The 24518-nt window shown below is 36.3% G+C and overlaps 1 protein-coding gene across 2 annotated transcripts in view; it reads left to right on the top strand.

Moving 5' to 3' along the window:
• Positions 1 to 24518, top strand: part of SMC5 (structural maintenance of chromosomes 5) — a 752645-nt gene that overhangs the window by 521281 nt on the left and 206846 nt on the right. For both annotated transcript variants that reach the window (XM_090391623.1, XM_090391622.1), the window contains exon 19: positions 20654 to 20776. In XM_090391623.1, coding sequence (XP_090247749.1) covers positions 20654 to 20776 — 123 coding nt within the window. The remainder of the gene's footprint in view (positions 1 to 20653; positions 20777 to 24518) is intronic.

Here is a 24518-nt window from a genome sequence, read left to right as displayed (position 1 = left end):
AACATGGCATGTATACAAAATACTTGGCCATGTTTTCTAGACAACTATTTAAGAATGCTGCTGATCAGTAATCATCAATAGCATTGATCACAATGGGAAAAGCAAAGGATCTTTCAGAGTTCATAAAGGGCTTAGTGTGGGTGCCAGTCTGGCTGAAGCCACGATTTTGAAAACAGCAGAGCTGACTGGTTTCTCAAAGTGAGATATCCTGGGTGTTTAATCAGTGAAAAAATAACTGACATTGCTTTCATAAGAGGCATAACTCTGGTCCGAAGACCATCTGTCAAGAATGAGATTGCTGGCTTCTGAGGAGGCTTGTACAGACAAATAGAACGTTCTGTGTGCAGCAGTTCACCGAAGCATTTAATGAAGGTTGTTCCTGACCCATATCCCACTGAACTATGTGCAGAGAGGATCACTATTGGCAGTCTCATGCCTGTAGAGGGGAGATGATTGAAACATTTAAGTTGGTAAAGGGTTGTTACTAGGTTAATGTGGAAGCCATTTTTCATACACTGATTTTCATTCCAATACACAATGTGGCTTTCATAGATGTGGTTCAACTCTAGACCATTTGGTATATTTAGAAACTTGTATAAGAGATGTATTCCTGAAACAAGAACAAGTGTTTTCAGTTTTCTTTGACATATAATGATAAAACCTTGAGATGTGACATATTATGGTGTCCTCGGAGAGGACACCTTCTTGTATTTATTAAAAACTTCCTTTCCAGGCAATCTTTCCATATCAGAGTGAATGCTATCTTTGCCATATCATCAAGAACAGGGTGTTCCCCAAAGTGCTGTCATAAATGTGACACTTTTTGCTCTAAGTTAACTCAATCATGGAATAGCTTCCTCCCACTGTAGACAATGCTCTTAATGTTGATGACTTCACATTTACTGTAACTATTGTAACACGAGGGTAATTTAAAGACAACTTCAGCAAGCGATAGCAACAGAAACTCAAGTCCTTGGGACATCTTTGACATTGAGGAGGCTTACATATCTTGCACCCATTCATCAAGTAAGAGAAAAGACACACAGAGCAGTCCGCTATGATCTCATGCTTGTGTATACTGATGGTTTGAGAACTCACAGCTGTGTTGGCAGTGCTGCTGTGTTTCCTGACATTACTATCTCCAACCAGATCCCACCTAACCACAGTAAGTTTACAGCAGTTTCATGCCATTCAGCTTGCACTTGTGCATATGAAAGAAAACTGCTACCAAACGTGTGTAATTGATACAGACTCATTGAGCTCTTTACAGGCTATCTGTTCTATGTATAATTCACCACTAGTGCTGTTTGAGGTTACACCTGTTATACAAAATGAAAACCGTTAATTTTGATGTTTAGTTGTGCTGGAATCCCAGCCACATTGGAATTAAGGGAAATAAGACTGCAGCTACTAGATCAGTTTTTCATCAGACCTTTCAGTTAATGTTTAACAGTACGATATACAGACTATGGATACTTTATAAAATCAAAGCTTGCCCAGTGGTAGTCATATGGCAGGAAGCATTTACAAACAAATTACATGACATTCAGCTTGAAATTAAGCATTGGCATTCTAGTCAGTGTGAAAAGAGGAAGTTGTTCTTGCTTCATGTATGTCAGAGTCATTTTACATATTCTTATTTACTTGAGGGCTGATAATCCATCTCTGTGTGAAAAATCCAACACAGGCATTGCCTTCATATTTTAAAAATTAATTACAGTAACATTGGTCTGATTCTGTTTCCTTGAGGAAATATAGTTCAGTATATTTTGATGAATTTGAACTAAGAATAATTAATATCATTTTTTAATTTCTTTCCAAGAAATGGTACTCAGTTTATGTTTTAACAATCTGTAGTTTATTCTGGGTGGTCATCTTTAGTTTCTTTGGGTACTTATCACAAATTCACTTGGACAGCTGTGATATTAATGCGACATTTTAATGTCACTTTAACGTCACAGCTAAAATGATCCTAATTGGCTTAACATTAAGTAAAGTTTATGTTTCAGTAAGGAAATACTGTGAGTAGACAATAATTGAAATTATAATAACGGAGTTATTATAATTTCAATTATTGTCTACTCTACTAATAAATAATATTTTAATTGTCTACTCTACTCTACAAAAATTATACTAATAAATAATATTTTAAGTGAGTTAACTCACTTAAAATATTATTTATTAGTAGAATTTTCGCCTGAGTATATCACAGGCATCTTCAGTGCATGTAAAAAGCTAATTAAACAATAACTGACAATTCCAAAAGACACCACCTAAGTAGTTAATATAAGATAAATAAATAAATGATATATGTATATACACAATTTAAAAAATTAGGAAAGATTAGCTGATTTAAAAAGTACTATCTCCCACAAATGGGGATAGATGTAGACCATCATATCTGGTTAAGTTAGGAGAGTGAAGTAAAGTTTAACATGTTTCTTTATAAAACTGTTCCATGAGGAACCAGCTTTTGTGAAGGAATCTGGTCTTGTTCCAATGAACTCTCTGTCTGGTGTTGATTGCATGCTCTGCAAGTCCAGACTGTTCAGGTTCAAGGTATTGAATATAAGACCGGTGTTCTTCTAGCCAAATAAAAGCATATCTTCCTGTTTGTCCTTTGGAGAAGTGAGAAAGGTGGAGATTTTTCTGATTGGTCAAAAGGGAACAAAAATATTTAGTGGTTTTAAAACTTTTGCTATGCGTTCACTAATGCCTTGCACATAAGGGATAGGAATACACATTATTTCTTCTGTATTTGAAGAGGAAGATATATCAAAACTACTCAAAGCTCTTTTGATGAAGGAATTCTTATATCCATTAGATAAAAAGGAGGAAATAATATATTGCAATTCTTTCTGTAATAGTTCATCTGAAGAACAAAAGGAGTGGGCCCCGATGAACCAGTGTTTTAAAAGTTCTTGCCTTTTGACTGGGATGGTGATGAGATTCAGCATGGATATATAATGGCCTGTATGAGTCTACTTCCTATAGACTGAGAAATGTAGGTTACCATCTGGTTGGCGAAGAATTATTTATCTTCCTTATGTGCAAGCATTAGTGAATGTAGCAAAAGTTTTAAAACCACTAAATACTTTTGTTGCCTTTCGACCAATCGGAAAAATCTCCACCTTTCTCACTTCTCCAAAGGACAAGCTTCCACATCTCAGTTATCCGGGCATCTACCAGATTCCTTGCTCTTGTGGGTTATCGGACAAACAGGAAGATCTGCTTTTATTTGGCTAGAAGAACACCAGTCTTATATTCAGTACCTTGAACCTGAACAATCTGGACTTGCAGAGCATGCCATCAACACTAGACACAGAGTTCATTGGAACAAGATAAGAGTCCTTCACAAAAGTCGGTTCCTCATGGAACTGCTTTATAAAGAAACACGCGAAACTTTACTTCACTCTCCTTACTTAAACAGATCCAATGGTCTCCGTCTATCCCTGTATGTGGGAGATAGTACTTTTTAAATCAGCTAATCTTTCCTAACTTTTTTAATTGTATATATATCTGTACACCACAGGTAAAAGGCATTATTTCCTGTGACGACAGGAAACTCATCAGGTTCAAAGTAGCCACCTGCACTTTTATCTGCATTCCTCCCTCTCTCTTCTATCTTAAAAATGAGAAGTTTAATGGAAATTTCTTTATTTACTATAAAAAAGGCACTTCCAAAAAGCACTTATATAACTAATTAGCTGTAAATAAAGGAGAATGAAAATAAATACCAATGCACTGAATTTAAATCCAAATACTACTAATAAAACGATAAAATTAGAAATTGGGTAAGATTGGTGGGAGATGGAATTTTTTTCTGAACTCAGCACCTAAAAATCTATAAGAATCGATTATTACTTCTCAGACAACTTTTCCATCGCAGACCTGTGTAATCAACTAATGCCTTTTATTCCCTTAAGGGAAGTAGTATGTCCTTTTAACCCTATCCAGCTTTTGGAGACAGTGGGCAGTTCAATTTCTACTGGTAGCCAATCAAAGATAGCTGGCCCATGGCTGTCACTAATTATAGGTGGCAACCATGAAGAGATGGGCAAACAAGTGCTGCCATCTCTTGGTACCTAACCCTGTCAGCATGTGTTACTGTTTGAAATAATGTGGGTTCTATGGTTGACTTCCTTGAGTTTACAGGACAAAAAACCTGAGTTTCTGGAAGAAAAAACCACTTACCCATGCCAGAGCTCGACTAATGGCTTAGAAAAAGTTCTTCCAGTCAGCGACTAGGCTTGAACTTAAATCTATCTTCAGACAGCATAGCACAGAGGATGAAAGTGCCACTTTCACAGAGCTACACAGGACAATAAGTATAAGATGTTATATTCAGGCAGTAATAGTCAGAGAAAAGAAGGAAAGAATTAGCTTTGGTATTCCACAATAAATATGAGAATAATTTCCTTGAATGGCAGGCAATAGCAGAATGTAGAATTGGACAATGATACTTATTTATGACTATGGTACCACAGGAGGCAGCTGATACAAAAAAAAAGAAAAATTTGTCCCTATTGGAGATCTAAACAGCAGGGTAGGAAATTATTATTATTATTATTCAGGCCTCCATGGAGTCAAAAGACTCATTGTGTAGGAGGTCATTCCTAGGAAACACAAAGTCTATCATACCACTCATTGACCATCCTTGCTCTCGCCACTATCAGGCAATGCATTCCACGGTTTAACCGCTCTCCATGCAAAAAAAACCACTCCTTACCCTCTTGCTCACAGCTTCCTTTCGTAACTTCCAGGGATGGCCCCTTGTCATCGCTCCTTCCTACTGTTTAAACAAGTGAAAGAACTCCCCAGCATCAACCCTGTAACTACCTCTCAACAGTTTAAAAGTCTCAATCATATCACCTCTCCTTCTATCCACCAAACTCTGCAGTCCACATTCCCTCAGCCGATCCACATAACTAACATTGTACAGTCCTGAAACTGTCTTTGTTATCAGCCTCTATACCCTTTCAACAGTTAATTTATCCTCTTCAAATCCTGGGAACCAAATCTGAGAACAATAGTCTAAGTGTGGTCTGATCAGGGTCTTATACAATGGAACAATAACTTTTTTATCTCTACAGGTCAATATTGTCCTTCTCAGTATTGCAGCAATCCTCTGGGTTACCTTCACCACCTTTGCAATATGTTCTCTGAATTTCAGTTTTCTATCAATCATCACCCCCAGATCTCTTGTCTCCCCCTACTTCCTTAGTACAGCTACTCCAATCGAGTATGCAGCCTCCTATTGATGTATCCCAAACTTCAAGACTTGACATTTTGCTGCGCTAACCCAACACCCTCATTTATTCGTCCATCTGTCTAGCTTATTCAAATCCTCTTGCACAGCTGCCCCATCTGCACTATTACTAATAACCCTGCACAGCTTCACATCATCTGCAAACAGCTGAATATCCCCTTGAAATCCATTGACAACGTCATTGATATAAAGGTTAAACAATAGTGGTCCAAGTATTGATGTAATAATAAACAAACTGAGCTTGTTTATTATTACAGGTCGGAAAATATAGCTTTTCTTTTACAAACATTGCTGTTTTTAAAGTGTAACTATTTTGCTTGTATAACAGTTGGAAAAATGTACGTAGAGTGTTAATGCGTGCAAATGCTGCGTTCTACATAAAACAATGTCACTTCGCTCCATGATAAGTTTCCTTTTATTCTGGGACTTTTTAAAACAAAATCCGATTTCATGAAGTATTTTCCTTAAAGTTTCTCTTTTCCAAGGAAAATTAATTTTTTCTTTATGCACAGGAATCAATTTCGGAACAGTTGGCACTCTTTTCTCGACCACGTAAAATTCGTGAATAGCTCTTCTTATAATGTCTACATCAAAATCATTCAAAGCTACGGTTTCGATGGTTTTCTTTCTCTGGCGCTTTTTTTTTTTTAGGAGATTTAAATTTTGGCTTACCTTCACCTTTTGATTCCCTACGAATTCTTTTAACAGTTGACCCCGATACGCCTGCAATTGCACTTGCATGTTTTATGACTTGAGAAAGGGGAACAAGAAGACGGCCTTCTGACGATTCTTTTTCGCAGAATATCAGCACATTATTCAATATTCTTTTGCTAGAGCTGCTGAAACGTGTAACAATAGAACTTGTTGATTGTACTGGATCCATCATACAAATTAATAATAAAAAAATAATGCAAAAAGAGAACAACAAAAATCGCTGTACTAGTACAGCGACAGACAAGAAAGCACGTGATTTCGCATGTTGGCGACCAATTCGTACATTATTCATTTCTTTCTCCCCTCAGCATGAATCGACTATTCTTGGCACCAAGCCAAGAAGGGATCTAGAAATGGTGGGCGAACTATATCAGCTTATCATGTGGCATCCTGTCAGATGCCTTTGAAAATCCAAAAAAATGGCAGTATATCCCTTTCCCTCATTGACTGCTCTTGTCACTTTATTATAAAAGGCAATCATATTACTAAAAGCAACAGTGTCCCTTAACCAAAATCCATGTCGACTCTCACAGTTAACATTATCCTCTTCTGCCCAATGCTGTATATGGTCCCTCACTAATTTCTCCAAGATCTTAACAACTACTGATGAAACACAAACTGGCCTATAGCTAGACACATCCAGTCTGCTAACTCCTTATGCAATGGCACTATCTTACCTTCCTTCCATCCCTTGGGTACCTTTCCCATAGCCAGAGATGTTCTCATTTATTATCAGCTCTTCTGGTTCTATGGCCAAATCCAAAAACTCTTCAACCTCTTGTTTCCTCTATTACATGTTATCTAAGACACATCTGTCCCTCAAGAATTCCAGAAATTTCATTCCCTTATTACTACATTCATTTTCTTCTTCCCAACTTATACTGCTGTAGTTAAAATCTCAAATAACAATCATTCTTCTTGCATTTGCCAAGCTCAACAGCCTAAACATCTCTTACTTCCCACCCCTCTGTGCTCCTTGGTTTGTAGCAACATCCCACTAAATATCCTGTCTTGCCCATCTCTACCTCACACTGCATGCTTCCAAAGCCCCCACTCTTAGCAGACATAAGTCATTACTTATCATAAGCAGTACTCCACCATCGTGTTTTCCCTTCCTATTGTGCCGAAAAATGCTGTACCCTACTACTTCTTTTCCTGTTGTTATATCATCTTCCGTCAACCACATCTCAGAGATCCCAAAAATCTTTGGCCAGGCTGATGTTATCAGTGCCACCAATTATGGTTATCCCCTCCATACCCCACTGGACTCAGTGTTACCTGATGTCTTCCCACAAGCACCCATTCCAACAAGAGGCCACCCCTCACCCATCTACACTGGGAATTCTAGTTTCCCTGCACTGACATACTGACTTGTTCAGAAAATAGCAATTTCTCCAGATGCCTAAGTCCTTCCTCATTCAAATGCAAGTGGTCTCTTGCATACAGTTCATTTCTGTCCTCAAATACCCTCCAAACATCCATATATTTTAGTCCTCTCTTCTGACACATTCTGGCTATTATGCTATTCATTATTACTGCTCTTCTGCTCAGCTCGTCATTATCATACCTGGGTAACACACACACACACTATTTTTCCTCTCTGCATTTTCTTTTGTATAACTCAAGCATGAATCTTGGATCTCTCGCCACCTGATTTACGCTGTTTCTCAAGTCATTCGTGTTCACCATCACAATCATCTTATCCACCCTTTCATCCCAGTTAATTGCCATAGCCACACTTTCTATCTTTCCTTTAGGCAAACACTCCTCTGGCATCCTATCTTTCACACCACGGATCATCGAGTCTCCATACATCACACCTCTTATCAGTCTTTTCCCTGATTGCTCACCTGCATCTCTCTCTCTCTCTCCCCTCTTACCCTTTCTCTCTGTGTTCCCCTACTTGCTTGCTGTCCTGGCATCACTCTATCCCTGATTCCAGCACTCTCTTGCATTCTTTTCATTCCCTCTCTCCGACTGTTTCCATTTCTGACTCTTCTCTCCTCTTCTGTCATTCCCTCTCTCTGATTGTTTCCATTTCTGACTCTTCTATCATTCCCTCTCTTCTGCTGTTTCTTTTCTCTCCTCTTCTATCATTCCCATAATTCTCTCTCTCTCATTCCGTGTCTTCTACTGTTTCTATTCTCTCCTCTTCTATCATTCTCATAACTCTCTCTCTTACTCCTACTCTGATTTGCCTTGCATTCATCTCTTCTATTCGCCTAATCTCATCTTTCATACTTCTCATCTCATGCCTGAGACATTCCACCTCCTCTTTCAGTTCATCTATTTCTCTCTGCAAGTTAGCCACTCTTGCTCATCATTCATCCTCCCAATCAAGACAATCTGTGAAGACTTCCCAATCATTCAAGCATTCCACTCTCCCCACTCTTATTTTTTCATTCATATTATGCTCATTATTCTCGCCCTCTGTTACACTACTCGTCTCTCTAGGTTGAGATTCTCCTGACTCTGACACAAATATCTAACTCACTAAGTTCCTCCCATTGCCTACATTTTGTGCATATATGCATTCCTCCTGCTCTCATCTGCCACATATCCAGCTGCTAGACACATACATACGACAAGCACAGCATGCCACAAAATCCTGTAGTATGTTATGCAAAATAAAGTCCTTTAATGGGTGAGGACTTCGTGACACGCCATTTGTAATTGGTGCTGCGGCTGCCACCATCATTCAAATAGTGCGGAGGAACTTCTACAACTAAATGCTACATACTAAACGCTGTACTATGTTATAGTATAGCTTTTAGTATTTAGCATATGCTATGTTATACTCTCTACTGTAAGCTAATTTACTTATGTGAATCTATAAGTATAAACTATATTTAACTATACTAAATAACGAAAACTTATCTTCTTTTCTTCCTCTACTGTTGCATCTGACTCTGACCTCGCCTTCTCGGTAACCCAAAAAGTAATACAATATAAACAACAACTAAACTCCAAAAGCAACACCACTTATATTACTGAAAAAAATCCAATACAATTTGTGACAGAAGTCACACTATACACCGTTTAAAAACACTTTCTTTTAGCACAGCTCAAATATGCTACTACGTTCTTCAGCAACTCTCAATCAATTTTTTTTTTTTTTTTTTTCAAATGTTTTGGAAAAAATTAGAGGAAAAGTGCAAAGCTAATAATAATGATAAATACCTACTGGTTCTTTTCAGGACATGGAAGTTATTACTTACACCATGATCCAGTGTAGAGATGTGCATAAATTCACATGAAGAGAATCAAGAAGTTTAAAATGTCTCATTGGCTATGTTATTGTTGGTAATGAAATTTTCCAAGTGGTTCATGACACAAGAGTATACAGAGAATTTGAGATTATACAAAGAAACTGACTTGTAACACACACACACACACACACACACACACACACACACACACACACACACACACACACACACACACACACACACACACACAGGCAACACAAATCTAAGTGTTGACACGTGGATGAAAAACTTTATTTCTAACTGGATGAGGTACACTCTGTGGACACCTGTCAGCAACCTAGGATGTAAGCTAGGGACTTGAAGTATTAGTGTTTCCAATATTTTGGGAAATTTTATTCAGCCATATTTACTCAAATCAGGCTACTTTTTGAGAACATTATCTCTCGCTTTTAAATTTACTAAGATGGAAAATGATGGTCATTTTGGTCATGCAAGGTCAGATTTACTGTAGTTGCATTTTTTTTTTATGTTCTTACATGCGGGTGGTAGCTTTTCTTCTGTCTGTCCCAAGTAGGCCAACTTGTAGGAAAAAGAGCTCTATATACACCTGGAACTGAGAGTGGAAAAAGTTTGTCTTTAGTGGAGCAGGTAAGGATAGCTAGTTTTAAGGTCTTGAAAGTAGTGCAAAGGCTATTTCTTTAAGATTTTGGCAATTTTTTTATGTACCTTGAACATAAGAGATTGTGATAGCATTACTAAATTCTTTCTGGAGAGAAGGTCGTTGATTGGGGGAAGGATTGATTATTTACTTATCTATTTATTTATTTTGATACTGTGGAAACTGTAACCATTAGGTAAAGTGTTTTGTAGATTGAGTTCTGCTGCGAAACTTGCCTCATTGGAACAAAGGTTATAGGCTCCATGGATTAGTGTTTGAATGACACCTGCTTATTCGATGCTTTTATTTTCTAACTTTGCACTGAAACAGTGTTACATACTATGGTACATAGGATCATATAGGACCAAAAGAGGCCTAGGTCCCAACAGTATCTTATGCTATTCGTTCCCAGACCTGGGAATTCGAGAAGCCATTCCCTGGTAAGTCTTCCATGCTGACAATGTGTCCTGCAAGGCATGAAAAGAGAGTATCTTGAAATTAGCTTGAAAGAATCAAAAACCTTAGTAAGTCCACATAAATCCCCTAACATCATACATCTTTAAAAGATACAGTTGCAGGGGTAAATTTTGTATTCTTCCTGAAGTAGCTGTACCAAGTCTTGGTTTTCAGCATAGTAGGCAACTTACTCATGATGGAGGGTAGTGAGTGGTTGCTCAGCACTCGCAACTTGTACATCAGTAACGACTGACTCATCTCCTCTCCTGACTACAAGGTCAGTTCCTCAATCCAGTGTTAGTCCTATAGTGAAGGTTATCAATTCCCATCGCACTTAAATCTATATATTCAAAACCAGGCAGGAAGTGAGTTCCATCCTTGATCCATTGATCTGAGAGGGGAACATGTTTAGATTTTTGTAATGCAACTCCATCTACTGAATGGTGGAACATTAAAGCCCATTAAGCATCCATCCAGAGGCTTGTTTATAATCATCCTTAACCACCTTACCGGCCATTAAAGATCAAATATGCACACTCAAACGCTTTGTATCCATCATAAATTTCAATGTGATATCAATGGTATTACAATTTTAATATTCACTTCGCATCCATGGAAATGTGGACGTATATATATGTCTTGGCCGGTAGTGTGGTTAATATATGAAGTCCTGGAAGCAGCAAGACATACTTCTGAAGAAAAGATAGAAAATTTCTCTAATCTGGATTGGCATAATCTAGGCACTAACCATTGCATCAGGGGAATACCAAGACCTCCGTGGTTTACAGTGGCGTGAAAAAATGCTAGTGGCACATCGTGAGGAAGACGTAGCCACGGATAAACTGAGAAGGAGGAAGTAATTCAGAATGGAGAGCCTTTGTGTGAAACTTTAAGTGAAGCTTTACAGAGAGATGAAAGAAAAGATCCTAGAATGGATGAAAAAGAGGAACATCCTATCAGAGAGAAGAGAACACCAAACTATCTCCACTCCTCCAGAATGCCAAGTCGTGTCGTACAGGAAAAACTCGAAGTTCTCATCCTTCAATTTCTTGTCTCTACCCAAGGAAACAAGCAAACACTTTCTTGTCACATTGATGTTTAAGCTATGAACTTAAAAGAAGTCAAATACTGAAGTGCCTTGAAAAAGTTCTATGCCTGGTCTCTAGAGCAGGATTCCCAGTTTGGTAAAAAATGAATTAAAAATACAAAAAAATACATACATACATATATATATATATATATATATATATATATATATATTTATATATATACTGACTATAACCAAGACTAGAATAACAATTAAATTTATTCAAAACGCAACATGTTTCATTGGATTGTTGGACTTCTTCAGGCGTGGGAACATAGAAAGCAAGTAAACACTATAAGAAACATCGTATCACTATAAAACGACTATTATAAAATCAGTTAGCTTTGAACTGTAGTTACAGTCCGTCTTGAAGTTCTATTGTTAATTAGCTGCGTGCATCTGATTTCACGCGTTTGCCAATATCGGATAGCAGAGCTGAAAGAGTCCGGTAGATTATAGCCAAGGTTATTATTTATGTGATGAGGGTCCATAACCGTTTCCTTAGACTCGACTATGTGTCGCTCCACCTCGACATGTCATATATGAAGGTTTGAGGTTGTTGTCCAGTTTAATCTCATGTTGACGGCCTTCATCATTTGTGTTTACCGAAAACAGTACATGGCTTGACAGGGCACTTGCAATAGTTCTTTTGTAGGCAATGTCTCTCTGATGTTCTTCTAGACATAGGAGGATGGATTTTTCAGTTTGGCCATAGTATTGCTTCCTACAGTCACACATGATTTTGTACACTCCTGGGAATTGTAGATGGTTGTGAGCTTGTTTGTATTTGATTAAAATCGATCTTAGGTTAGGAAGAGTAGAGAAACAGGTTTTTATGTTGAACTTTCTTAAAATTCTTCTTAGTTTCGTGGAGAGCGAGCTGATATATGGTAAGGAGATATAACCTTTTGGATTGTCTTGTGTTTCTGAGTTGTTTTGATGGCGGTGGTATAGATGCTTATTAATAGTTTTTGACGAGTAGCCATTACTTGTGGAGGTTCTTTGTAGATGTTGTAGCTCATTTTTTAGATCTTCATCATCTGACAGTATAGATCTCGCACGATGTTGCCAGGGTTGAGATGATACCCACTTTCTGTGCAGGATAGTGATGTGAGGATGCATGCAGGTATCGATCTGTTTGTGTAAATTTTCTAAAGATTGATATTTTAATAGAATCAGATGACTTAGTAAGTCTTACGTCCAGGAAGGGAAGAGATCCATTTTCTTCAACCTTCATTGTTAATTTGATATCTTGGTGGAAGTTGTTTAAATGATTTAAAAAAGACTGAAGGTTATCGGTGCCATGGTCCCAGATAAGAAATATGTCATCTACAAATCTTAGCCAAATTTTTAGTTTAAGAGTAGCTGAGGAGATTGCCTTTAAAAAAAAAGTTTTTTTATCCTCTTGATTTAATAGACCTCTTTTTATAAAATAGAAAACACATCATCTACGTATCTTAATGAGATAGAAAGTTTGAGAAGAGCTGAATAAAGAGCATGTTTTTCAAAATCTTCTATTAAAAAAAAAAATTGTGAAGATAGTGCAGGGTTAAAGCTGAGATTATATATATATATATATATATATATATATATATGGTCCCACAGAAGGTTCTACTAAGGTAGAAGTGGAGGAATTTTTTGAGGCTTTAGAAAAAGCAATGACACAATGAAAAAGGAAAAGTTGGTCCTTGTTGGGGATCTAAATAGCAGAGTAGGAAATGAATGTGAGACATACAAAAATATTTTGGGAAAATTTGGAGAAAAGAGCAAAGCTAATAATAATGGCAAATATCTGTTGGATTTCTGCTCAGGACATGGACTGGTTATTACTAACACCATGTTCCAACATAAAAATGTGCACAAATTCACATAGAGAGAAGAGGCTAGGAATAAGAAAAGTCTTTGACTATGTTATTGTTGATAGTGATGATTTCTCCCTGGTGCAGGACACCAGAGTGTACAGGGGATTTGAAATTGGAAGTGATCACTATTTAGTCTTGAGCAGGATAAAATTGAATTTCATATTGAAAAGAATAACATGTAAGAAAGTTTTAAAGCGAATAAAAGTTGAGCAGCTCTCAGATGTGAACTGTAGACTAAAATACACAAAGATTATTGAAGTAAAAATGAAAGAGTTTGAGAACAAAAATCAAACCTTGGAGATTCAGTGGCAAACTCTGAAGAAAACATTGATTGATTCTGCCAGAGAGGCATGTGGTGAGGGTGTGTGTAAGGATAAAAAAATCAGAACTCCCTGGTGGACACAGGAAGTTAAAGAGGCAGTGAAGGAAAAGAAGAAAGCATATCAAAAGTTCCTGTCAAATAAGTCAGCTTGAGCTCTTAGAGAATATAGCGACAAATGCAAGAATGCTAAACACTGTGTAAAACTAGCTAAACAAAAGTCATGGGAGGACTTTGGCAAGAATATAGAAAATAAATATCAAGAAGGTGGCAAAATATTCCGGAGGTTGTTGAAGAAGCTTAGGAATGGAGGAAAGAGTGCTGTAAAAGGAATTAGAGATGATAAAGGTGAAATGAAAACAGGAGAAAAAGATATCCTTGAAGTATGGAGTAATTACTTTGAAAAACTGTTAAATGAAACAAGTAGTTATGACAGCACAGTGGTAAAAAACACTGACCAGGCATGCAATCAGGAATACATATCCATACTTGAAGTAGAAAAAGTCGTCAACGGCTTGAAATGTGGAAAGGCAGCAGGAGTAGATGATATTCGACCAGAAATGCTGAAGTATGGTGGTATAAAAGTCTTCCAGTGGCTGCACTGCATAGTTCAGAAAGCTTGGACAGAGGGACGAATTCCCGATGATTGGAATAGAGCTCTAATAGTACCCATATATAAAAAGGGAAATAAAACTGAATGTGAGAATTACAGAGCTATTTCCCTACTGAGTGTTCCTGGCAAGATCTATGCAAGTATACTTGAGAAACAGTTGAGAAGAATTGTGGAAGAAAAGCTTGGTGAAGAACAAGCTGGATTCAGGCCAAACAGAGGCTGTCAGGATCAGATCTTCACTTTACGACAAATAGTCTAGAAAGCATGGGAATATAACAAAAATCTGTATTTAAGTTTTGTCGATTTGGAAAAGGCATATGACAAGGTGCCAAGAGAGAAGCTATTCAATACGCTACAGTTATATGGTGTCAATGGGGCATTATATCAAGCAATACTTAGTCTTTATTTGAGTTGTAAGTCAGCAGTTAGAATTGAAGGAAGTACAGGAAGATGGTTTAATGTTAAATCTGGTGTGAGACAAGGATGTACGTTGTCCCCTCTGTTATTCATTATCTATATGGATCACATTATGAAGGAAAGTGGTATTAAACATGATATCAAAATTGGAGATGTTAATGTCAGCTCTTTGCTTTATGCGGACGATGTTATACTTCTAAATAAATCCGCCACAAGTTTGCAAGAGTCTCTGACTAAATTGAATAACTGTTTTAATAGATATGGTATGAAGGTCAGCATTAAAGACACAAAGACAATGAAAATAGGTAGAATTGTTGAAAATGTCAATTGTGTTGTGAACGGGGAACCTGTGGAACAAGTAAAACATTTCAGCTACTTAGGCACGAATTTTAGTGAAGATGGTAAATTAAATATGGAAATAGACAACAGAATCAACAAAGCTGTATGGTAGGAAGTCAATTGAATAAATTCATATGGAATAAGAGAGAAATTAGTCGGAACACTAAATTAGCTGTATACAAGATAGTGTTCAAACCAGTTTTAACTTATGGATCTGCGAGCTGGCTCAGAAGTAAAACACTTGACCTAAGACTAGAGACCGCAGATATTAGAGTCCTGAGAAAGATCATAGGGATGAAAAGATGGCATCAATGGCAATATCATATTAAAAATGAGGATATTAGGAAAGAACTTGACATTGTCAGCATCCAGGAATGCATTAGCAGAACTAATCTCAGTTGGTACGGTCACCTAAAGAGAATGGGCGAGGAAAGATTAGCAAAACAAGTGTTCTCTGCCAGGTTGGCAGCAAAACGACCCAGAGGAAGACCAAGATATAGGTGGATTGATACGGTACAAAGTGCCTTAGACGATGGAAATATAAGATCTGATAATGTTGGAATCTTGACAAGTGAAAGACTAATTTGGAGGAAAATTGTAGATAGGAAATCCTGTACACCCCTTGTGGGTACGTGGCAGGAATTTGATGATGATGATGATGATGATGATATATATATATATATATTATCGATAGAAATAGTAAAAAAAAAAAAATCCTTAGCCTATCCACTGCACAAAATCTACAAAAGGTTTGCAAACAACCATTCTTGGGGGTGGGGTAAATAAGGTGTCTAGAAAGGCTGGACTATTGTTAGCTTCCTTGTCCATTGTAAATTGGAATCTAGGATGATGACTATTGAGGTAACAGAGGAAACTGTTTATGGACCATGAAACTAAATAGAAAACACATCATCTGCGTATCTTAATGAGATAGAAAGTTTGAGAAGAGCTGAATAAAGAGCATGTTTTTTTTTTTCAAAATCTTCTATTAAAAAAAAATTGTGAAGATAGTGCAGGGTGAGAGCTGAGATCTGTTTATAACTTTTGTTTTTCCAAGAGAAATAACAGGAATAAATAGCAGAGGAAAAAGAGGTCTATTAAATCAAGGGGAGAAAAAAAAACTTTTTTTAAAAGTAATCATTTGCTGGCCTGATTGACCAAGTTGTTAGCATACCCACTTTCCAACAACAGGTCATGGGTTCATATCCTGCCATGGGCATGAATGTTAGATTGTCTTTAGCTGAGAGATGAATTGCATCACCCAGTGTGTAAGACCAACACCTCACTTATTTGAAAGCCTAAAGCGGCTTGAAAAAGTTCCATGTTAGGTATCGAGAGCGGGGTTTCCAGAGACTGCAAAAATAAATAAAAAATTACAAAAAAGTGATTGATTAAAATAGTTAGTTGAGAGATGAATTGTATCACCCAGTGTGTATGACCAACACCTCACTTATTTGAAAGCCTAAAGCGGCTTGAAAAAGTTCCATGTTTGGTATCGAGAGCGGGGTTTCCAGAGACTGCAAAAATAAATATAAAATTACAAAAAGTGATTGATAAAAATGGGGGTGGGTGGGAATCCTTAGTTCACCCATGGTACAAATGTACTATAAGTTTAGTAATAACCTTTCATGGGTCTGAATCATGTTTAAAAATAAATAAATAAATCAAGTGTCATTTAAAGGAATATTGGCAAACAGTGAGGTGATATCAGTGCTCACTAGGATGTCAGAATCATTAGCAGTTAGATTTTCAGTTGAACTTTTTAAAATGGGAAGAGTTCTATATGTTATGATGTCTTATGACTACTAAAGGAGGAAAGACATTTCATTAACTGTTTGGATATTTTATAGCAGGGAGAATCAGTAGTATCTAGTACAGACTTTTAGATTATGATCCCACTAATCATATCAAGAAATTAAAAATAAAAAGCCTACTCAGAAAAATTTTTTTCCTGATATCAGAAAAAAACTTAAACCCTTCAATTGCTGTCTACTCTTATACAGCTTACCTGAAATTCATGAACCCTATTCTTCAGTACAGTTCCTATAGAGTATGCAGCCTCCCATTGTTGTATCCCAAACTTCAAGTCTTTACATCTAGCTGCACTAAACTGAATCCCCCATTCATTTGTCCAATTTACCCCAAGACCCATAGTAGATACTACTGCTTCTCCCTGCTATAATTATCCAAACAGTTACAGAACTCTTCCCCCTTCTCCAATACCACATCATACATAAAAAAAAAACTCTTCCTATTTTTAAAGTTCTGTTGAAAATCGAATTGTTACTGGTACTGATATCTTAGTGAGCTTTGAGATCAGCTCATTGTTCACTAGCATTTCCATCCAAAGGTCTGCAGAAATCCTTGTAATATCCCTACACATATAAAACTTGCAGAAATCAAAAAAAAAAAAAAAAAGAAAAGAAAAGATGGAACATCTAAGCAGTGTGGTTAACAGAGGAAAAATCATTGCTAGCTTGCACTCTCGCATCACACACACAACATCAATAGAGACAAAGCCTCTGTGCTCTATTTTGAAAACTCTTTTCATGGATTATACAATCTACCATTATCATTCATTCACATGGCTCTCTCTCAACAAGAACTAAATGATTTCCCGAATTGTGTCAGGAAATCATCAGTTAAATCACCTTAAAATACCTAACTTCAAGTTGCCTCTGAACAGTGCTAGAAAATTTTAATTAATTCTATTTTTTTTTAAACAGTGGATACATTTTGAAAAATTATGGAGACAACTACCGTTATAGAGTAAAACTTTATTTTAATATAAATCAAAATCAACACTCGATGTTTCGACCTTCATATCAAGGTCATCCTCTGGAGCATACACAATATATACCGAGAAACAAGCTGCACTACAATCTACATGGTTTGCTAAAGTTATTGACCAACTCTTATTACAATAATTGGCATGACCTCTGGTAGGAAAAAAAAAAAAACCTTTACTACATCAAAGCTAGAGTCTTCTTATTATTATTATCTATTAGGTTACAAAACTAAGAGTTGGGCTGGAGAGCAGCAAGTTTATATATTTAAAAAAAAAAAAAGTAATCATACATATAAATTTCAACCAATTGGTATGGAATAATTTCCTAAAGTATTCTAGATACTAAGTGGGCTGAATATGTGGTTAAACAGTGGATAATTTCTAACATATCCTCATTGCCATGAAAACCCAGTGACCAAATTTGTGTACTGGGTTTATATGTGTGTATGTATATATATATATATATATATATATATATATATATATATATTCATTTTTTAAATTAACTGACTTAAACCCGAGAATTATAACACAATGACATTTATTTGAAAAAAACGCAACATGTTTCGTCAAAAATGACTTCTTCAGGCGATAAGAACATAGAAAGACAATAAAAGACACTTAAATTAACATTGACACACTCTAAAGCTATACAACTATAAAGCCATAATATTCGACTGTAAATTACAGTTATGAGCTTGAACTACAGTCCGAGTTAAAGTTCTATTGTTGTACACCTGTGCGTGTGTGGAATCACGCGATCTCCAGTATCTAATAGTAGAGTTGAAAGAGTCTGCCAAATTATAGCTAAGATTATTATTCAAATGAAAAGGGTCTAAGGTGATTTCCCTTGACTCTACAATGCGGCGCTCTATTTCATCATGGCTGATGTGTAGGTTTGAAGTCAATGTCCAATCTATTTCATGTTGGTGGCCTTCGTTGTTCGTGTTTATTGAAAGCAGGACATGGCCCGACAGAGCAGTAGCTCTGGTTCTCTTATAGGCAATGTCTCTCTGATGCTCTTCGAGACGTAGTAAGATAGATTTTTCTGTCTGTCCATAGTAAGGCTTTCCGCATTCACAAGTAACCTTGTATACACCTGGGAATTGTAGAAGGTTGTGAGGTTGTTTATAGTTGTTGAAGCGTGATCTTATTTTTGGCAGAGTCGAGAAGCACGTTTTTATGTTAAACTTCTTTAGAATTCTGCTCAGCTTTTTGGATAGTGTGCTGATATATGGCAAGACGATATGACCTTTGGAGTCGTCCTGTGTCTCTACGTTGTTACGTTGGTGGCGGGATAATTGGTTGTTAATACTTTTTAGAGAGTAGCCATTGTTTTTAAAGGTCCATTTAAGATGTTGTAGTTCCTTTTTTAGTTCTTCTTCATCTGACAGTACAGATCTTGCACGATTCGCTAGAGTTGATATAATACCCAACTTTTGCGCTGGATGGTGATGGGAGGACGCATGCAAATATCTGTCTGTGTGTGTTGGCTTTCTAAAAATAGAGACTTTAATTGATTCAGGCGTCTTGGTGAGTTTAACATCTAGGAAGCAGATGGAACTATTTTCTTCAATCTCCATAGTCAATTTTATATCTTGATGGCGGTTGTTTAAGTGGTCGAGGAACTTGTTAAGATTCTCAGTACCATGCTCCCATATGAGGAATATATCGTCCACATATCTAAGCCAAATTTTTGGTTTTAAAGTAAAAGAGGAGATCGCCTTTTCTTCAAAGTCTTCGAAAAAAATGTTGGCTAACACAGGAGAGAGAGGGCTTCCCATAGCTAATCCTTTGACCTGTTTGTATAGTTTACCTTCGAATTCAAAATAGCCAGAGTTTACACAGTGAGATAACAGAGAGAACATTTTATTTGAAATCTTGTTTTTTAAAATATGGAGAACGTCCTGTGTCGGAACGTTGGTAAAGAGTGCTACCACGTCAACATTTTTTGACGAAACATGTTGCGTTTTTTTCAAATAAATGTCATTGTGTTATAATTCTTGGGTTTAAGTCAGTTAATTTAAAAAATGAACATATCCCAACCCCGAGTTAATAGTACGTTTCATATATATATATATATATATATATATATATATATATATGACAGAATGATCATTGACTCGGTTAACATACATAGTTTTATGAAAAAATTGAATGACTAGAACCGAGATTTAATTAAAAAGGTTTTTAATATAAACACACTACTAGTTTCGGCCTGTAACAGCCTTCTTCAGGTGACATTATAAAAGAAAAAACACTAAACATTGAGGGTTAAAAGACTATGAACGACATAGACAGTCTTTATACATAATTAGCATGAAAACGTTGTAGTTGTATTTGAAGCTGTTCTTTCATTTGTTGCATTGCATTCACGTGATGCAGCAAACACGCACTCTTCCAACAATGCAACAAATGAAAGAACAGCTTCAAATACAACTACAACGTTTTCATGCTAATTATGTATAAAGACTGTCTATGTTGTTCATAGTCTTTTAATCCTCAATGTTTAGTGTTTTTTCTTTTATAATGTCACCTGAAGAAGGCTGTTACAGGCCGAAACTAGTAGTGTGTTTATATTAAAACCTTTTTAATTAAATCTCGGTTCTAGTCATTCAATTTTTTCATAAAACAATATATATATATATATATATATATATATATATTTTGCATTTTGCTTGTTATCTTTATGTTTATTCACCCTGAATAACCTTTCATGACAAGTAAGCTTTTTCCTCTGATAGGTACATGAAAGAACAAGCAAACACTCATTCACTAAAAATGAATCCAATATCCTTTTTTTTTTCATTTTATGATAGTATATGATATTTTATTATAATATTCAAATAAAAAGAAAGAATATTCTTATTGTTGTTATTGTTTAAGTAATAGTAACAAAAAAAAAAATGGTTTCTTCTTTAGGAGCAACTTCAAGAAAATGCTATATTGCATAAAAAGATGAAATCTAATGCTGAGAAGCTACTTGTGATGGCTAAAAAAAAATGTGGATTAATAAACGATGATGTTCCAGATCATTTGAAACAGGTATATTTGTATTATTTGATTTAACTTTAATGATTGTGTTTATATATAGTATATACTTACAGTTCCTTTTGAATGAATCTTAGCACTCATTAGTCTGAAAACTGGCATTTCAACTTTGTGTTTATTTTCCAACCAACTGGAGCCAAATTTTAATTTCATATTTCATTCAACTATCAAGTCGACAAATTGAGATTGCTATCATGCTTATGATTTCAAAAAATAAACAAGTAAATTGTAATGTCTTAACTATGCATAAGTTTGTTGTCTAATTTTATCTTTTAGTTTTTATAATTGCATACACATGGCGCTTATTGCTATAGACCAGGGGGTGGCCAACCTGTGGCACATTGAATAATCAGAAGTAGTGCATTGGATCCCAGTGATAATAAAAAGTAGCTATTTATACAAAAGTATTAACCAAAAACAGATTTGTAGAAAAAAAGCTAAAACTTAGTCATTATTTTCAGCGATTTATTGTTTCATGCACATCTTTTTGCACATTCACTTATTTGATCCTGAAATGCCAAGTGTTAGCAACAGCAGTGCATCGCAGGTTTATGTCGGTCAGTTTACAACTGATACTCGTTCGCTACGGGGCTGTGCTTTATTTGTCCTTTATGAACATTTGCCAGTTTGTACTTTTTTTGAAAACTAAACCTTGTTTTTACATTCAGTTACCCATCACAGTGCAAAAGAAAATGAGCCAAAGAAAAACAGGACCTGATAGTAAACATGAATTCAGTGGACAGTGGGAAAATGAGTTCTTATTTATAGTGAATCTGTTGGGAAAACCATTGTACATTGTTTGTGAAAACACTTTCTCACATAATAAAAGACATGATCTTAATTATTATTATTATTAACATTTGACCTCCATGGAGTCAGAGACTCATTGTGGGAGGTACACATTATTGCACACAATGCTCATCCAACTGTGACTTAAACTGATTCAGTGTATCCACACCCACAGCATACCCTGGCAATGCATCCCACTCACCAACCACTTTCCATGCAAAGAACCTACTCCTCTACTCACGCCCTCCTTATAAGTTTCCAGCAATAACCTCTTGTCCTAGCCCCCTCTCCCATTCTATGAAAAATCTTCTCGATGTTGACACGACACAACTCCTCACTAGCTTATGTCTCAATGATATCCCCTCCCTCTTCCTCCTATTCATGAGGCTCTGCAACTTACATTCTCTCAATCTGTCTTTGTACTCCACTTTCCAAACACTCCTGACCACCTTTGTGAATCTTCTCTGGACCTTTTCCAAGATATCCAAGAAAACCAGGTGACCAAATCTGTGCACAATAATCCATATGATGCCTGATCAAGGCATCATATGGATTATTGTGCACAGATTTGGGGTCAAGGCGTCATATGGATTGATTATTGCCCTCTTGTAAGGCCATAACATGCGATTGACTCTGTCAATCGCATGTTACCATCCCAATATCATTAACATACAAATTAAACAACAATGGCCCCAAAACTAACCCATCGGTACACCACTAGTGACCTTTCTGTTTTCGGGATACGCGTATACCAGTGTGGTCTGAAAAGTTCTTGGCCTAACAATGAAAAAACGAATTTATAATTTCAAAATTATTTTTATTTTCAACATAATCTCCCTTAAGACAATACATTTATTCCAACGATGCTCCAGTGCCATTATCCTCTCCCTGTAGTGGTTCTCAGTAAGATCTGCAAAATACCCCTCTACAGCTGCGATCACCTGTTGATTCAAAGAAAAACGCTGCCCAGCAAGGAAGATTTTTAGTTTTGGGAAGAGATAGAAGTCAGAGGCAGCCAAATCTAGGGAATAGGGTGAATGTTCCAACAATTCATAATGCAGATCCCTTAATTTTCTCATTTCCAAAACACCTTTGTGGGCAGGTGCATTGTCCTGATGAAAGATGATTTTTTAATTCTGCAAACTGGTCTTTTCTTGTGATTTTTTTCTTTAGTCTTTGTAAAAGATCACAATAATATTCCCCAGTTATTGTTTCACCCTTTTTCAAGATAATTAATAAACGAAATGCCTTTAGCATCCTAAAACACTGATGCCATGATCTTTCCTGCTGATGGAACCAACTTTGGCGCTGAACAACTGACTTCTTTCCACCGTTTTGACTGCTGTTTGGATTCTGGTGTGTAATGGTGAATCGAAGTCTCATCCATAATAATAAATCGACTCACAAAATCAATTTTATTCTTGTTAAAGTTCTCCAAGCACTGTTCAGAGATTTTCATGCGAGTGCGTTTTTGATCTGCTGTGAGCAAGCACGGTATCCATCTTGCGCAAGCTTTTTCATTTGCAATTCTTCATGCAAAATGTATTCTACGAGTTCTTTTGAAATGCCTATAGTCTCAATTTCATGCACTTTGACTCAGCGGTCATCCAATACCATATCGTGCACTGATCAAGGATTTCTGGTGGTGTTACACTTTTTTCGACGTCCTTCATGTGAATCATTTTCAAGGCTGGTATGGCCGTTTTTAAACTCGGCAGCCTCTTTCTTAATTGTCAAAAACGAGGGAGAAGAGTGCCCATAAACTTTTATGAACTTCGAATGAATTTCTTTTGTCTGTATCTCTTTCAAGGGATACAGACATAAAACAAACCAGTTGATAGAATGACTTGCATTTTCACATGGGTGCTTATGACGGTTGTATCAACTTAGAAAAAAAAATCATGCTGCTTGTACTTTCTTTAGCTTTGGACGTATCTGATAATATATGTAATGTAACTCAGTTAAGCATTTTTATAAGAGGAATTGATGATAATTTTAACATTTTTGAAGATCTTATTGGTCTTGAATCGCTTCATGGAAAAACAAGAGAATCAGACATATTTGAGAAAGTGAAATCATGTCTAGAAAATCTACAAGTAGATTCTAGTAGACTGATCAGTCTTTGTACTGATGGAGCACTATGAATGATGGGTAAAGCCACTGGGACTACAGCTTTGCTTGAAAACGTTTTCTGTCAACCTTTACTAAAATATCACTTCATTATACAGCAGAGTCACTTTTTGGAAAAATGTTCAATTTGCAGCATGTCATGTTACCAGTTGCGAAATGTGTGAATAAAATTACAGCAAGAGGATTAAACAAAAGAGAATTCAGAGAATATTGTGAAATGTTCGATTTGGAATATGGTGATCTCATTCTTCATTGTGAGGTGCACTAGCTATCTAGAGGACAGGTTTTGAGTAGATTTTGGAGCTGGACTTCAGAAAGTGGATGAGATTCGGGATATTTGAGTGATGGTAAACAGTGGACTAAAGTTCTGAGAGCACATTTTATTGTTGCTATGTTGAAGAGTACATTAATATGTAGGGATAAGGAAGTGGTGCCTCTATATGAGCCGCTCACTTGCCAAATCGATTAACTCCATAAAACAAAAAGTGAAGAAAAGTGATAAAATAATATACATTGTTTTTTAAAATTCCTTTTAAAATATAAATTCAAATAAACATTGTAGACGGTATTATTTGAAATATCTTTGCACTCTTTTGCGCAGTTTGATAACCATGAGCAGTTTTATTTAAAATTCTAGTTAAGGGGATCAATGACAATATAAACAATAGAGGAGATAATGAGTCTCATTGAAAGATGCCCGTTTTTATGTTTACCTCTCCAATTTCTTCTCTATTTATAACCAACGTTGTTTACCAGTTTTTCATGTAGCTTTTATCTAACGACATATAAAATGTATAAGATAGAATATCCTTGGAGT

This window comes from Typopeltis vanoorti, chromosome 4 (assembly GCF_054136105.1).
Source record: "Typopeltis vanoorti isolate ZY-2024b chromosome 4, IOZ_Tvanoo_1.0, whole genome shotgun sequence".
NCBI lineage: Eukaryota > Metazoa > Arthropoda > Arachnida > Uropygi > Thelyphonidae > Typopeltis > Typopeltis vanoorti.
The sequence above is the reverse complement of the archived record's forward strand: the minus strand, read 5'-3'. Positions and strand labels throughout refer to the sequence as shown.